Here is a 15,985-nt window from a genome sequence, read left to right on the forward strand (position 1 = left end):
TTTTATTCCAAATTTCTAGGTTGACCGAAAATTAACTTATTGAGTCCAAGTCCATTTGTGGAGCTGCAAACTAACCCATTTTTATTCCTTCCGAGACTTTAAGGAACATCGATTTTTTTCGAAAAGCTTCCAATAAAATTAAGGAATGATTTAAATTTAAATTTATTTATTGAAGACATTATTTAAAAAATGTATAAAACACCGAACAAAAAAAAAACGTTTAATTTTATACAGGGTGGTGCCAAATTAATGCATACTAATTTGGAATAATTTCCTATAATTCATTAATTTTAAATATGAAGACTTCAGAAATATAAGGTGTAAATCTGGAAGAAGTTTTTGTGGTGCATTAATTTGATTTTTTTTAAATTCCCGATGCAAAAAAGGAGGGATATAAGTTTGACTGCTATGTGCATGTGTGTGTGTCTGCCTGTCTGTTTGTGAATACTACAAAAGAGTTTCGCTTTTTATTCTTTCTTGACAGAACTAATACCTTAGCATATGTGTCAACAAGAATTTAACAATATTTCAGTAAATGAAATCCGTTCCGGCGATTGGATGGTACGAGGTAATCAAGAATAACACAAACCCTTCTATTTAGCACGACAAAAAATCTCCTAAACTTATACTTTAATAATCTGAAGTCATAATATTAGAAATAATTAAGTGTAAACAATTATTTCAATTCTAAATGTATGTGTGACTTTTGCGCCATCCTGTAATTTAAATTTGTTGAAGACACTTAAATTTTAAAAGTAATAAATTTATTTGATTTTGAATCAAAGTTCTTAGCGTAAGCGATTAATCTAAGATAAATTACTCTAAGCGATTTTTGACTAAATAAAAATTAAACCGTTTCACCTCTAGGATACAAATTCCCATTTTGATATTCCCGAAGTCTGGTAATTATCTATAAAGTATATTTCAATAGTGGGTTTAACCCGTCAGCACTCGCGTTATAAGCATTTTTCTTACGCTCGATTTAAGATATACATAACTTTTATTTTTCAAAATGTAAAGAATATTTAACGTGCGAAATATTAGACGTGTGTGCAACGCGTGAACAAATCTTTCATCACGCGACTAAAAAATTACCGAAAGATTGGCGCGAGTTCTGACGGGTTAAAAATATCTTTTATAATAGATTTTTTTTTTCATATTTGTATTAAAAAGCACAAATTTATCACTAGTTTTTTGCGTATTTCACGCACAATAATCACATTTTTAAAATGATAATTTAAGAAGACATTGGAAAAATTACACTTTATTTGTTTTTCACGATTTCGAACTCGAATTTTCCTTAAAATACCATGTGAAAAAATAACTTGAAGTATGCGTAAGAAAATGAACATTCTCGTAAAAGTCTAATCAAAATTAAATTAGCTGTTAAAGAAATTTAAGAGCAGATAGACAATGATTGGGCACTATTGGGCCTTTTTTCTTATCAGTTCATACTTAATATAAGTCTGCGATTTTGTGCACTAAATTAATTAAATATAAATAGGTAATAAAAAAGTTGTTTAATTTTCTTAAATCATCACTTTAGTTTCCCTTAATCTATTCTTCTTATAATATAAAAATATTTTATCGCCTAAAAACATTTACAAATAGAAACTTAAAAATCACAAGCATTTAAAAAAAAATTAAATTTTTATTCACAATTTTATCATTATAGTCGAAGAGACAGTATAAGGTGAACCTTCACCCATCTGATAACGAGATGAGACAGATGCGAATCAATTCTGTCACGTTAGAGAGCAATGCGCACTATTTGGTGGCATTAATATAAATAGTAGTTGTTTTCGAGATGTGTCGTCAAATTGTCGAATTGTTTTACTGTCACGGGCACCAGGGCTACTATCCAAATATTAAAAAAAAAAAAATTTCCGAAGCTGATCCCAAGGAAATCATTTGCACCGAACATATACCAGAATAAACACCACAAACGAATAATTCGGTTTGGCATAATAACGAGATAAATTCGGTGTAACAGATTCCGTTAAAATTAGCTACCTATGATTATTACAATAGTCATAAAAATAAATCTTAGGTTTTGTTTTTTTAGGTATTAGGACTCACGTATAAATAATTAAATTAAAATACAGATATTTGAGATCGATGCTTATGTGATAAATCATCGTCTAACGTTAGCAATAACATGAAGCTGAAGAACATTGCTGTTGCACTTAAATAATGCCAAACATCGTGGCCATCGTAGAAAGACATTACCGTACAATGGTAATTAAATTGTCTGGATTCAGCTGGTGTTAGCTACATCACAAATAAATCAATGCAAAAATATTAATTTTGTTGTTTAAAAAAAAAATATTTAAAAATCTATACAGGTTGTATCTTTTAGAAATGTATATACATTTCGATATATCCTAGAGTTCTCATTTATTATCTTCAATAATATTTATACTTCGTTCTATACATTTTACATGGGACAGAGTGAGAGAGAGATATTGTGTCTACCATCTACTTACATAATAACCTCAAATATACAACTAACTAAATTTCCTAGATCTTAAATGGCAGAAGAATTGATCTGCATATATGTAGTTTTAAAAAATACAACCTGTATACTATAAAATGTTTTTGTTTAACTTACAGCCCATGAAATTGATTTGTGTATAAAGAAATAAGTGGCTGCGAACCAACAGGCAAACGATAAAATCAAGAATACACACACATGAATTTGTATTTTTTCTTTATGGATCACCTACAAACGAAACAAAAGAATTAAAATGATCCACCTATACAGGGTGGCCAGTTTTGAACACAACTCGAGAGATATCATAAGAAATATCCACAATATACATCGCGGTGTAGAGATCGATTAGGCACAAAGTTTTGGAAAAGTTTTTTCTGTACCTCACAGAATTAACTTAAAAATAGTGACTGAACATTTTGACATATTAAAATGTTCTCTTACTCGAAGAGTTTCTTGAACCGCCTTAGATTAAGATCATATTGAGAACTTACCTTCATAATAATATAAAATAAGGTGTATAATACTGTATTTCCCATAAAAATTGCCAATAAATGTGTAGCGAAATCGTGTTCATGATGATATAAACCAAATGCAGCCAAAGCCCAATTACATACGTTCCCAACAAACAATAAAAACCATCGTCCTATTAACAATTACAAAAAGTTACCAATTTTAAAATCGATCAATATACAGAGTGTTTCATAAAAATATTACCTTTATACCGTGGTATAAGTGCATTTAATGGACCTGATCGACAATCATGTACACAACTTAAGAACAGACGTTTAAAAAGACCACCATCGAATTTAAAACGACCCATACTGTATATTTGGGCGGTTAACACAAAACATGTTAAAATATGGATGACAGTGAAGAAGATCCAAAATGCTAGTGAAGCTGTCATTATTCCCACCATACCTAAAAATACTGCTATCGCTAATATACCAAAAGTTGTGGTTGCTTTTGCATTGATATCTGGATGTCGGGTTTGATAAATTTTCACCATACAAAGCACGGCCATCACGTACATAAAACTACTATCTACAAATTTTTTTTTAAAATCATTATTCGCGTTCATACTATTACGACAATACAGGGTGCTTTTTTTTTAAGTTGACATATGCTTTAAAAATAACTTTTATCGATAAAAATTCTTCAAGCGAAAAATGTTGGGTATTTATAAAGAACAACTTTTTAATTTAAAGTGTTCGTCTAACGTTTATCAGCTACGAATCAGAATGACTTTTTAATTAAGCCCAAAAATTAACCGAATTAAATATCCGTATAAGATGTGTGCTTTTGAAACTAATATTTTTCGTTTGAAGCATTTTCCTCGATTAAACTTATTTTTCGAGTTTCACTTATATGTCAAGTTAAAAAAGAAAGAGAAATATTCCAATTAGAATTTTATTCTACAAGACGATTCTTACCAAATTGGAAGTTGTAATGATTTGGACAAACATGATAACTGCCTGATAATATTCCTTCCATAATTAAACCACAACCCATTGCATAAAATAAACCGTAATGTTGAGGAATACCAAAATTCTACGAGCGAAAATGTAAAATTTAAGTCATTCTTTCATAGGTTTCTACCTAGGAAGCATCCATAAACCATGTGCCATTGGGCCACGTAGTTTATGAGCGCCCCCCTACCCTAGATAAATATTCCCTATTAAAGTTGTAACTGTTACCTTATCGAATTCAAAATCCTTGTGCATACGCTGCCTTCTGTAAACCAATAAAATGAATAATATTCCTAAGACCACGTAACCGATATTTGAAAAGACATGATTAAAATCACTTAGGAAGCCTAATGGATGCGCACATAAAAAGTTATAATAACATAAATCTTGATTTCCAGTTTCAATTAATGCCTAGAAATTCAAAGAAGATTCAATTATTATTAGAATTCTATTAGATTACGATCTAGGCGTAATATTAAGTTCTTTTATAACAGCTGTAAAGAAGCGTTTGAGGCGACTTTTCTTGCTTGTGTAATACTTACTCTTTGATAACGGATTACAAGTTGTATAACAGGCATTCCATAAAAGATGGCAATAGTAAGTACATTCCATAAATATAAATTCGATTTTTTTGTTAAGATTTTTGGATTTTTTCGTGCTAAATCCGCCACACTTAATTTTACTTTCGTACGATATACATCTTTCCATAATTCTGCATCTTCTACTGTATCATAATCTGTTTCAGATAATGAACTGTCGTCTCCATCCCCTAATCCTAAAACATTTATAAAGGATATCGATACGAATAATCCCATTTTTTGAATGAAATGTATATTTTCTATGATATCGCACGAAATTTGATAAGAAACTTGATATTTTGAAATGATTTTCAACAATATTTTCGAGAGCTATTCATCTAGTCGTCAAATAAATTGATTCTCGATTTTCCTGGTATTTCAGACATGACATAAAGAAAACCTAAAATATTTAAAGTTTAAAATAAAATAAAATGTATTTACCTCCTGGTGGAACCTGAAGATTACTGGATGTAGCCACTGGTGAACAAAGACCTGTTGGTGTTGAATCAGCATCTAACGAATCCATTGCCATAGCTCGATAATATTTACGTGAACAAAAACAGAATATGCCCAAAAATATTGTATAAAACACAACGATTAGTCCTGTCGTTATTAAAATTGCAAATAAATAATCACTGTATGTGATACTCGGTTGTATTTGGAATCGAAGTGATTTCACGCGAGAACTAGCCGCAGTATTATTCACATCTTTACCCGTACAATCATAGTCATCACCTTTCACCACAAAAACAACGTAAAACCCTTCAGGAAATTTTGATTGCTGAAAAGTTATACGAAATTACAATTTATTAAATTTATATCGGGCGAGAATTTCATATAAAAACAGGAATATACAGGGTGCATCACTTTATGTATCAAGGCAAATAGCTCGTTCTGTAGTTAACCAATCAAAAAAATAACTTAAACAGAAGTTCCAGAGAATCTATATTTTCGGGGGAAATATGAGTAAAATACCATTTAAAAGATACTTACAGTTAATGTCATTCCACCTTTTGTTGTCATTGTTTCCCAGTATCCTTCAAATTGAATTTCACGTTCTAAATCGTAAACTGGGCACTAAAATTAAAAAATAAAGATCTAGTTAAAGCTTACAAGATCCATTAAGTCTAGAATCAGCCTAGTATTTTAAGCGGGGAGCCCGTGACAGTTGCACTGCACTTACACGGAAATTCCGCATATGAATCGATACTATTTAACGATAGGTACAATATGGACTGGGTGTGGCAGGGTTTATTCTGGCAGAAACATTTTTTATTTTATTTACACGATATTTCGAAAAAGTACTTCAAAATGTTGATTTTGCTAATAAAAAGCCACCAAATATTTATTTCGGAAAATTTCCAAAAACTTAAATTAAATTTTAAACCTTTTTTAAACTGTCAAAAACGTGGGCATCCAATTTGATGACGTAATATGGGTATCACTATACGAAATTATACAAATAAGTTTGACAGATATATTCATAGACATCTGATTACAATAAATATAAATACTTATTATCTATGTACATATTATACCCAGCTGTCTACACTGAACTAACTGATGGTCTATGACTCATACCGCTATGATATCACAGCAGGGTTTACCCACATTTTAGGTCACGTGGTATACAGTTTAAAAATTACGATTTTTAATTTTAATATTATAAAAGAAAAATGTGCTTTTATGACTCGAAATCAGAATATTTAATTATATTTTTATATAAATTTTAACTTTTTTATGTCATGATTTATTTTTGACTAACGATAATACCCTATTTCGTTTGGAATCCTAAAAATAACTTACATTAACATTTTGAATACTGATCATCATACAAACATCATCATCAGACTCGACCTGTAGAACCACAGTTCGATAATTATATTTATAAGTCATATTTTCCTTTTTAAATTCATAAAAAAAATATTTGGGTTCACTTGGTGAAATGGTCACATTATATTGAACGGAATCCGTAATATAAAATTCTGTATCGTGTTTCACTAAAACATTCACTGAAACATTATGATCAGCAGCGGTTGAAACCGATAAAATTTGTTCTGTAGCCACTTCTGTATCGTCTGATTCTAAATAATGATTACTTGGACATAACGACCGTGACGTATTCATAAATTCAATAATTCCAGTTCGTGTTTCGACGACCAACGGTACTTGCCATGATAATATTCCAAGTTTTTCTCGTGCCACAACTAAAACAGGATCAATTCGACTTGCTTCAGTACTGTAGACCGTAACTCGAGGTGGATACTCAATTGTATTATTCTATACACAAAAAGCAAAAGAAAATAGGGCTTAAATGACTTTTTTTTGGAATTTTTGGATAAAATGATAAAAAAGGAGGGGGGTGGTTTACCTCTCTATTCCCCTTGTAAATGATAATATACTCCGTTGTCTTATTAACAACAATTTGTAAATTTTCGTTGTAGATTCCAGGTATTACGATTGCATTTAACGATGTATTTTGATTATCACAAATCGTTAATTGAATTAATGAAAAAATTATTAAGAATTTGAAATCCATTGCAAAATTTAAACTGCCGGTTTAATTATTGTAAAACACTTGTTAATTATTTAACTAAACATTATTTTTTTAAGAATAATATCTTATCAGCTGATTCATACTTTTATTTGACAGCTTTTCGCTTCAGTGATTCGTGGTGCCCCCTAGTCTTAGAATAATAAAATACCGGATAAAAAAATATCTCATTAAGGTTTTTTTCCTATTGCTGACATCTGGCGTCGAAAAGAAAACATGTATATAAAGCTACCTACTTTTTGACATTATGGAAACGAACCTTTTTGAAAGTATTTTGTGCAAAATGCAAAATTTTTATCTGGTCTGATTTAAAATCATAACGTACATTAAAATGTAAGTCGACATCTGATCGAATAATCTACTCTTACATATAAATTTAAATAAATAAATAATAAATTTCTACATAAATTTGGGAGTTCATAAAAGAACAAAACAATTTCGATTTGTTCGAATTTTTCCAAAGGGCGAAAACGATACCATCTGTGAAAAAGCTATTAACTATTAGATCGCCTCCCCTAAACTTTTCAAAATTTCCCTGGCACTCGTACATCTTCACTTTGACGGATATATATATTTTAAAAATTATTTAGTATTTTACGCTTTCATGGAAATTAATTTGTAAGAGACCAAATTTATTGCAAATTTTATTTTTTTTTCAGGAAATTTTGTGTGGCATCTTTTATCGTGGCAGAAAGGTTTGCCACACCGATTTTTAATATATATAGCCAAAATTTTACCCTTATCGCGGAATTAGTTTTTTTTTTTTTTTGTAATTTGTTCGTTTTGAGTTCTATTTGAGAAATGTCTCGATGTGACAGCTCAAAACTGGGCCAAACTATCTCTCACACCAGTTTATCAACTCAACCCAACCCAACCCAACTGGCTCACCTGTCCCATATTGTACCTATCGTTAAATAGCATTGATTCATTTCCAGTGCAGTTTTACTGTCACGAGTTCCAGAGATATCATAAATGTTTATGAATATACATAAATTCATATTTAAATATTTTATTGAAATGATAATTTTAAAAACAAATACAATCTTTAAATCCATTAAAATTAAAAAAAAAAATCCACTAACGGCTAATTTTTTTATTCATAAAATTGCAAATTTTTATTTTTTACTTATTATTTTATTTATGATTCCGTACCGCTGAGTAATTTTAAGTAAATAAAATAATTAGACAGCACATATTTAGTACAGTTAATAAGCCGGAATGCATGGAAAAATTCGGAAACAGCACCAAATTTAACCAAACTTTTTGTAACATGTTTATAGGACCCCCAAGGGATATTGAACCAACTTTAATTGGTCATAGGGCGGTTAGTTCGTTCTTATTGAAACGATGACAGTGTGATCAATTTATCGCCTCATTAATTATAATTGATCAGACTACTCCTACCTGGATTTGAGCCCGCAACCTCCCAGTCTAAATAGTCTAACAGTTAAAAGATTGCTCGCTCGGTCTCTTAGCCGGTTAAAATTTATGACATCCCATACACAATTTATTTAAGTTTAAAATTCGGAAACTGTTAATGAAAACCCTTTTATTTTTAACCGACTTCAAACAAAAAAGGAGGAGGTTATCAATTCGACTGTATTTTTTTTATGTGTGTTACCTCAGAACTTTCGACTGGGTGAGCCGATTTTGATGATTCTTCACCTATTTGAAAGCTGGTACTTCCCGTGTGGTCCCATTTCATTTTGGTCCAGTTCTGACAACGGCATCTGTGAGAAAACAATAAAAGTCTTAAATTTGCATTAAGTATGCACAACAAGAGGACGAATAACTCAATATCACGCGAACCGATTTCGATGATTCTTTTTTTAGTTACAAATTAGTTAGTGTACTTCAGATTCACTAAAAATCACAAAATAAAACTTCAAACCGACTTCAAAAGAAAAACTTTTCCAAAACAAATTAAAATGCACTAAAAAGTAAAAAAATAACAATAATATAATGTAGTTAAAATTATTGTTCTTTTTGGAGTCGGTGTCAGCCAAACTAATGTAGCAAATTGTTCTGCCAGAGTTGTTTCCTTGTTTTGGAAAAGTTTTTCTTTTGAAGTTGGTTTTCTTTTTGTTAAAAGTTTTTTTTTTAATTACATTAATTATTCAACAATTAAATTTTTGATTAATTAATTTAAAAAATAAATTTTTGTTAGCATTAATTAATAAAATTAATTCTAATCATTATCAAACTACAATAAATAAATTTTTAATAAACAAACATTCTAACAAATAATTAACCTAAATACCATATTAAAAAAAATAACCAAATATTATTTTGAGATCAGCCTACATAAATATTTGATAGGAGAGTCTTAATCATTTTTAAGGCCACGCAATACGCATCAAAAAATATTTTTAAGAAATGCATTGATCTGTAAACAAACAAATAAATAATCAGATATTGCGTAAATGCATAAAATATAATAATTATTAAATATATTAAAACCGGTTATTAAAAAAAATTCAACTTTTTAATAAAATTTCATTGACTTCAAAACAAACCATCAAATGGTTACATTTTTTTATGATTTTTTCACACGTTTTGCTTAAAGTGGTGTTCGACTAGTCAACTAATCAACTAGGTAATTTGTAGGACGTAAATGTAAAAAAATGCTCTAAAATTATAAAAAAAGCGTCAAAAATCAAAGATTTTTTATGCACTACACCAGCCCATCACAACTATGAATTAAATTAATTTGGTTGCGGCAGCGGGAATTGAACCCGCTACCCTACGCATACCGCGGACGGAATTGGTTACGCCTTAACCAACTGAGCTAATAGGGCGACTGAAGAACTGAAAGGTCAGCCAAAAATTTTTGAAACATTTTTTTTTTCTCCGTTCGCCGAATAAAAATATTAACACTTTTCTCTGTTGTTTTGAACTCAGTTAAATAAAATAAATAATATACAGGACCGAATTAATCATGGCGATTTCTCTACGCAAAGAAATTCTTCGAATAATGCTCATTTTTATTTCAGATACTGAAAGAAATTTAAATAATAATTTTTGTAAACAAATAAAATAATCTAATTATTACGTTACTCTCACTAGAGGTATGTTTTAAGCATTTTCAATGTTTATTGTCCTCTCACAAATGGCATGTTGTAAGCATTTGTATAAATACAGACAATAAAGTCTCTTTTAATTTAGAGAATGATATCATCCCAGAATAACTGAAAAACTTAACAAGTTATATTTTGGGATGATGTCATTCTTTGAAAAAAAAAACAAAAAAATTCGAAGCGCAGGAGCTGCGTTAGCTACACCAATTTCCTCAGACTACTATTGGTATTTTAAAAATTGTGCAAAACTGTATACTTTATGAGGTCAAATTTATAATGACATTATTTTTCGAAATGGAGGTATTTCGTTATGTTCCTACTCTGTGTCTAATGGTCTAATCCAGCCCTGAATTTTAAATATCAGCAGTAATAATTAATGGATAATGTTTGTTATATTTGAATGTCATTAACAAACAATATTTATAATATTTGATGGTTCGACCTTGTATACGGTCAGATAATTTCGTAACCATCTTAATTCACCTAATTTTTATCTGTGCAATGTATAAGTAAGATTTAGTCAGTTACAGTAACAGGTCTTCTTACGAAAAAGTTGTATTAATCTTGTATTTATAGACTGAATAGTATTGGCTCTATCATTCCAAAATAAATACAGATAAAAGTTCTTTGCCAAAATAAATTGAACAGATATAGTATTAATAGCTTTGAAAATTTCTTATTCATAGGCCTAAAAAAGGGCTGTTATTCCTTGTGTGCGTAGTCATGGTAGGGACAATAAAATCGATGCCAGCGCTTCCAGTGAAAATTTTGGCGTTAAAGGGGGCTGTTATGACTAAGCTAAGTTGCAGTTCTTTACATGTTAATGTTATAGAAATGTCAAATTAAAATTATTGAAAAACACGAATTAATTAAACTTAATGCATTAAAAATTGTGAAAAAAAGAAATCAAATTGCACAAATATTATTTTTCAAATGTAAATTATCATAATTATTTATTTAAATTTGTGAGACAATAATATTAAATTTTCAATGTAAGTCTTAAATGCAATCCATATAATTATATATGCATCCATACAATTCTATAATTAAAGTAGTGTATCGTTACCATGGAAACGAAACTCACGCAGGGAGCCAATAAGTTTAATCGCTATGTGAGTGTGTCTGTCTGTCTATGGCATTGTAGCGCCTAAACATTGTAGCGCCTATGTTTTGGGTTCGAGTTTAGGGTTCCGTACCCGAAAATTGACCGGAAGTTTTTTTAAATTTTGTAAATTTCACTTTTTGCTAATATTTCTGTCACTATCAACTTGGACAGATAATGTAACCATGATACAAATCTTTCGGATAATGCAGCCAAATTTGACCAACTATGCAAAATTTGCAAATTATTACTCAAACGGAGTAGAATTTCATCCATGGTTTGTTAAAATTGATTCGAATTTGGGTGTGGAAATCTGTTTTTTCTATTCCTAATGAGGTCACTGAAGACAAAAAACAATTTTTTGGATAATGTAACCAAATTTGACTCACTTGTTTCAGTTTGACAAAGGCTTTACGGAAAGAGGTAATTTATTGGAGACTGTTCTTAAATATGTTTCAAGTGCGAGTTTAGGGTTCCGTACCCGAACCGTTTCACTTGTGACGTCACTAAGTATACAAAAAGGATTTTTAAGTAAATTGCTTTCATCAAGAAAAAAATTCAATTCAAAATTTTCTTAAGCATGGACCTGCCAATATCGCCTGATCTAACCATAAAGTGAAGTGATTATTTTAACTTGTATAAACTCCACAAAGATCTAGATACCTAGTGACTGAGTGCCTTGACTCTGCTATTTTATTTTGCAGTGTGTACTTATCAAGCGATTCACGTCCGCAATGCTATATGATTGCAGGTACTACTAGTGAAGTCAAGTTCTTAGTTAATGTTTGTCGGATAATAATATAATAGTCAATAATAATAATAAGCAGTTCTTGAGTTCCATTCATAAACAAATTACTTTTTAAAAAAAGTGTGAAAATTAATTTTGAAAAAAAAAGAAATGTTTTTTGCATCCATAAAAATGTTGTTTTTTAAATTAATTTATTGTGAACTGTGATTTCAATTAAAAAAAATTAAAAAAAGTGAAAATTCTTCTTTTTTTTATTAATAATTTTTCTTTATTTTTAACTTTCGATTTAATTTTATTATAAATTAAAGGCGTGTTCATTAAATTTTCTTAATTAATTAATTAAGCTTTTTAATTATTATTTATAACATTAATTTTTAAGTAATTATGGATTGGAGTTCGATGGACTATAGTTTATGGTAGTCTGACGTTAAATTGAAAATTTTTGAAAAGGTAAGCTTTTTCTTTTATCGCTTTTTTATTTTACACAAATTTTTTGATAATTATTCACGATTCCAAATATTTTTGGACAAGCATTTATAATCAAGTGAAATTTACAAAATTTAAAAAACTCCCCTCAAATTTTCTGGTAAGGAACCCTAAACTTGCACTTGAAACACAGCTAAGAATACTCCCCTTTTTAGGCTTTTAACCAACTTCAAACAAAAAAGGAGGAGGTTATCAATTCGACTGTATTTTTGTTTTTATGTTTGTTACCTCAGAACTTTTGATTGGGAGAACCGATTTTGATAATTCTTTATCTGTTTGAAAGCTGGTGCTTTTCGGGTGGTCCCATTTCATTTTGGTCCAGTTCTGACAATGGCATCTATGAGAAAACCATAATAGTCTTAAATTTGCGTTAAGTATGCACGACAAGAGGACGAATAACTCAATATCACACCAACCGATTTCGATGATTCTTTTTTTCGTGATATTTTTCGACTCTGCGAACGATAAGAAGGTCAAGGTCTCCCACTAGAATTCCTTCCACAATTTTATTTCATTACACATTAGCAAAAATGCATTTGATAATAAATTAACGAGGCATTAAAAAATTAAAATTTAACCTAAAGGTATGTTTTTACTAATGCTGCAACATTTATTCATGTATTTTAACTTGTTTGAATAATGTTTGTAATTTAAAAACCTGGCATGGGGTCTGCTCTAGCAGTTTGCTACTACTTATTTGCGATCTGATAAATTATAATTAGAAATAATCAATATGTGTTTAAAATATTAGATTATCTTGACACCCATGTTCTTATTGAATTCGAATTATTAACTTTTGATAGAAAGTTATTGGTTTTACCCAGATGTTCCTGATAATCGAAATAAAAGAAATTTGCAATATCTTTAGATTTAAAAGTATGCGCATACTTCATTCAAAATTGTTAGCCGGTCGCCGGAGCGCTTGATACTATAATTTAGTTAATCAGAAAGGGATTGATCTGAATTAGGGTCGTATCTGTAACGGCTTAATTATTTATAAAATTTTGTTGTTATACAAATCAAAATATGATCAAAAAATTATAATAATTATAATTCCGTTAGACATTTTTTTCTTCTTCAATTCATTATGAAAATACTATTCGACGATGATATGCAAAATTATGTCAAAATTTTAATATTCAAAAAAAAGTATTTCTTTTTTTTCCAAATGTCATCGCATATATAAGACGTATTTAACTGTTTATTTTTAATGTATTTTTGTTTTTTGATTTTTGGGTGTGGAACACAAATAATTTGCATGATAGCAATATAATTTTGCTGTTATAAAAATAATTTTGTTAAAAGATTCGCTACAATTCATATGAAGTCTAGAATTTTTTGCTCATCCAATCTGAAAAAAAGCCGAGGACGTTTCCGAAATACTTTCAAAAATTTCGAGATTTCCGTTCAACACACTTTTTTATAGTTTTGGAGAAAATAGACACCAAAGTTTTTTCCTAAGTATTCTAAATTAGTTTTTTTAATTATAATCAAATAAGTATGCTTAGTAGTGCGCCAAATGCATGATTTCCGAAGCGCCTAGCTAAGTCCGGCCCTACTCTCATCCCTATTATATACCTACAGGAGCTAACTAACATTGATTATAATCTTGGTTTGAAACCAAACATATTTACTACGCCCCAGTGTGGTCTGGTGCCGCCTTTCGCTGTAATGTGCAATTATTATAAATAGAAAATTCTTAAAGCTCGAGACTAAAAACTTTTTCGGGGCAGAGAGTCAGGTTTTTAAAGAACTTTGGATTTGCAATTGCTAGTTAAAATTCCAAATGTAATTTTACAAAGTACTTAGGTATAATTTAATTACCTACTTCAAGTATAAAAAATTACTTATTTTTTGTTTGTGTATATTTTTTAAAGTAATTAAGTAATGTAACCGTTTCCGGTCAAATTATTATAAAATAAATTTTATATGATGGGGAAATGTTAAGTAATAAATCCACGTTATATAAAATCATAAAAAAAACTAAGTTGCTCCACAAATCTAGATATTATTCAATTGTTCCAGAAAATTTCATTATTGAAAAGATTAGGCTAACAAAATTCGAAGTCTTATACTTTTTAAAAATGCAAGAAAAATCTAACTTTTAGTTTTTTTGATTTGACTATTCAATATTTCTCAAAATTGGTCGTTTTACCCCAACCTTGTAAGAAAAGGTGGTAAATCGATCCCATTGCGTTTTTTAACATCAATCAAATGTAAATAAATCCTCTAAGGTCTAAATCAATAGATTCTAGACCAGTCATATAATTTTACACACAAAATAGGTATCATTTAAACCTATATAAAGGGGATCATTTTACCAATAACGACATATTTAAATTTCGTCATAAAAATTGACCTTAAAATTTCCATTATACGCAGTTATCAAAATGTGTTTTAATATTATTAAAAGCCAACAGAAGCCAAGAGTAAGACAATCAGCCAGCAAAAGCTAACACAAAAAAAGAAATTTTACGTTGAAATTTGCCTTGACATAGATCAAAAGAAACACCAAACATCGCTTATACATTCCTTTGTTCAACGATTAATTTAATCGCGTGGAAGCCATCTATCGATAAATATAGATAGATGGCTTTAATCATTTTACCCCATAAGGGATTATTATGTAGCATTTTACCCTACATGTAAAAATTTTCAAGTTAATCGGACAATTAGAAGTGGGTTAAAATTGACTTCTTAGATTGTATTACATGTGAATGAAGTGAAGCTAATAAAAAGCGTCTGTATAAAATAAATACTGCAAAATATTTTTTTGCAACAAAAGTATTTATAATTTTTACACCATAAAAATACTTATTTGTATAAAAAATCAATTTAAAGAATTAAACATTGCCTTAAGCCATGTTTTATTGAACTAAATTTTAACTTACATAACAGATTTTAAAAACTATGAAGAAAAAAAAAACAATTATTTTCAATTTTTATGTATTTAACAAGAAATGCAAAAAAAATGTTTCGCTAAAAATATTTATTTTAACCATAAATGTAAGTCAAATTTTATTTTCCAGGGGGAGGGGTCCCAGAAGAGAGTTATATAAAACCTAGGACCTTGTTGATATAAACCATGATACGAAGTTTCACTGCTGTCCCCTCAGCCTCTCCCTAGAAAATCCCATTTTCCTGTATTTGGAAAGGTTTTCCCTAGGGTGTGGACCTTATTGAATTTTCCCGGATATGTGGTTTATACCAATCCTAGGAACATCTTAAGGTCTACCCTTGTGCCAAGTTTAATCGAAATTGTTAGAGATTTTTGAGAAAACCCCAAAAATCCTGTTTTGGTCTAGAGGGACGTACCCTTAAAAAAAAGCCTAGGGAACGCAACATTTTTAAAAAACCACTTTTTTGGAATCAGTTATCCTCAAAAGTAAAAAATTCAGATATGTTCTGGTCATAAACCTATGTCTTTTTAATTTTGGACTAAGAAATATCTAAACCACAAATTAAATTAAGCAAAAAAAG

At 29.6% G+C, this 15,985-nt stretch overlaps 1 protein-coding gene across 1 annotated transcript; it reads right to left on the reverse strand.

Annotated features, from left to right (window-relative positions):
• Window positions 1-205: 205 nt before the first annotated feature.
• LOC123299760 (SID1 transmembrane family member 1-like) lies at window positions 206-7,107 on the reverse strand. The gene is made up of 11 exons (XM_044882095.1): window positions 6,910-7,107; window positions 6,345-6,818; window positions 5,532-5,615; window positions 4,980-5,319; window positions 4,503-4,735; window positions 4,189-4,371; window positions 3,925-4,042; window positions 3,209-3,535; window positions 2,986-3,137; window positions 2,612-2,722; window positions 206-2,271 (listed from the first exon to the last, which is right to left on the reverse strand). Exons 1-11 carry the CDS (start codon window positions 7,075-7,077, stop codon window positions 2,095-2,097), a joined length of 2,367 nt encoding a protein of 788 aa, XP_044738030.1. The 5' UTR covers window positions 7,078-7,107; the 3' UTR covers window positions 206-2,094.
• Between the last annotated feature and the right edge of the window lie 8,878 nt (window positions 7,108-15,985).

This window comes from Chrysoperla carnea, chromosome 5, assembly GCF_905475395.1.
Source record: "Chrysoperla carnea chromosome 5, inChrCarn1.1, whole genome shotgun sequence".
In the NCBI taxonomy this organism is placed as follows: Eukaryota; Metazoa; Arthropoda; class Insecta; order Neuroptera; family Chrysopidae; genus Chrysoperla; species Chrysoperla carnea.

Coding starts and splice junctions, on each gene's coding strand:
- LOC123299760 (XM_044882095.1), bottom strand. CDS start 7,077: ATGGATTTCAAATTCTTAATAATTTTTTCATTAATTCAATTAACGATT. Junction 5,616..6,344: donor TCAGTATTCAAAATGTTAAT/GTAAGTTATTTT, acceptor TTTTAATTTTAG/TGCCCAGTTTACGATTTAGA. Junction 2,723..2,985: donor TATTTTATATTATTATGAAG/GTAAGTTCTCAA, acceptor TTTCGTTTGTAG/GTGATCCATAAAGAAAAAAT.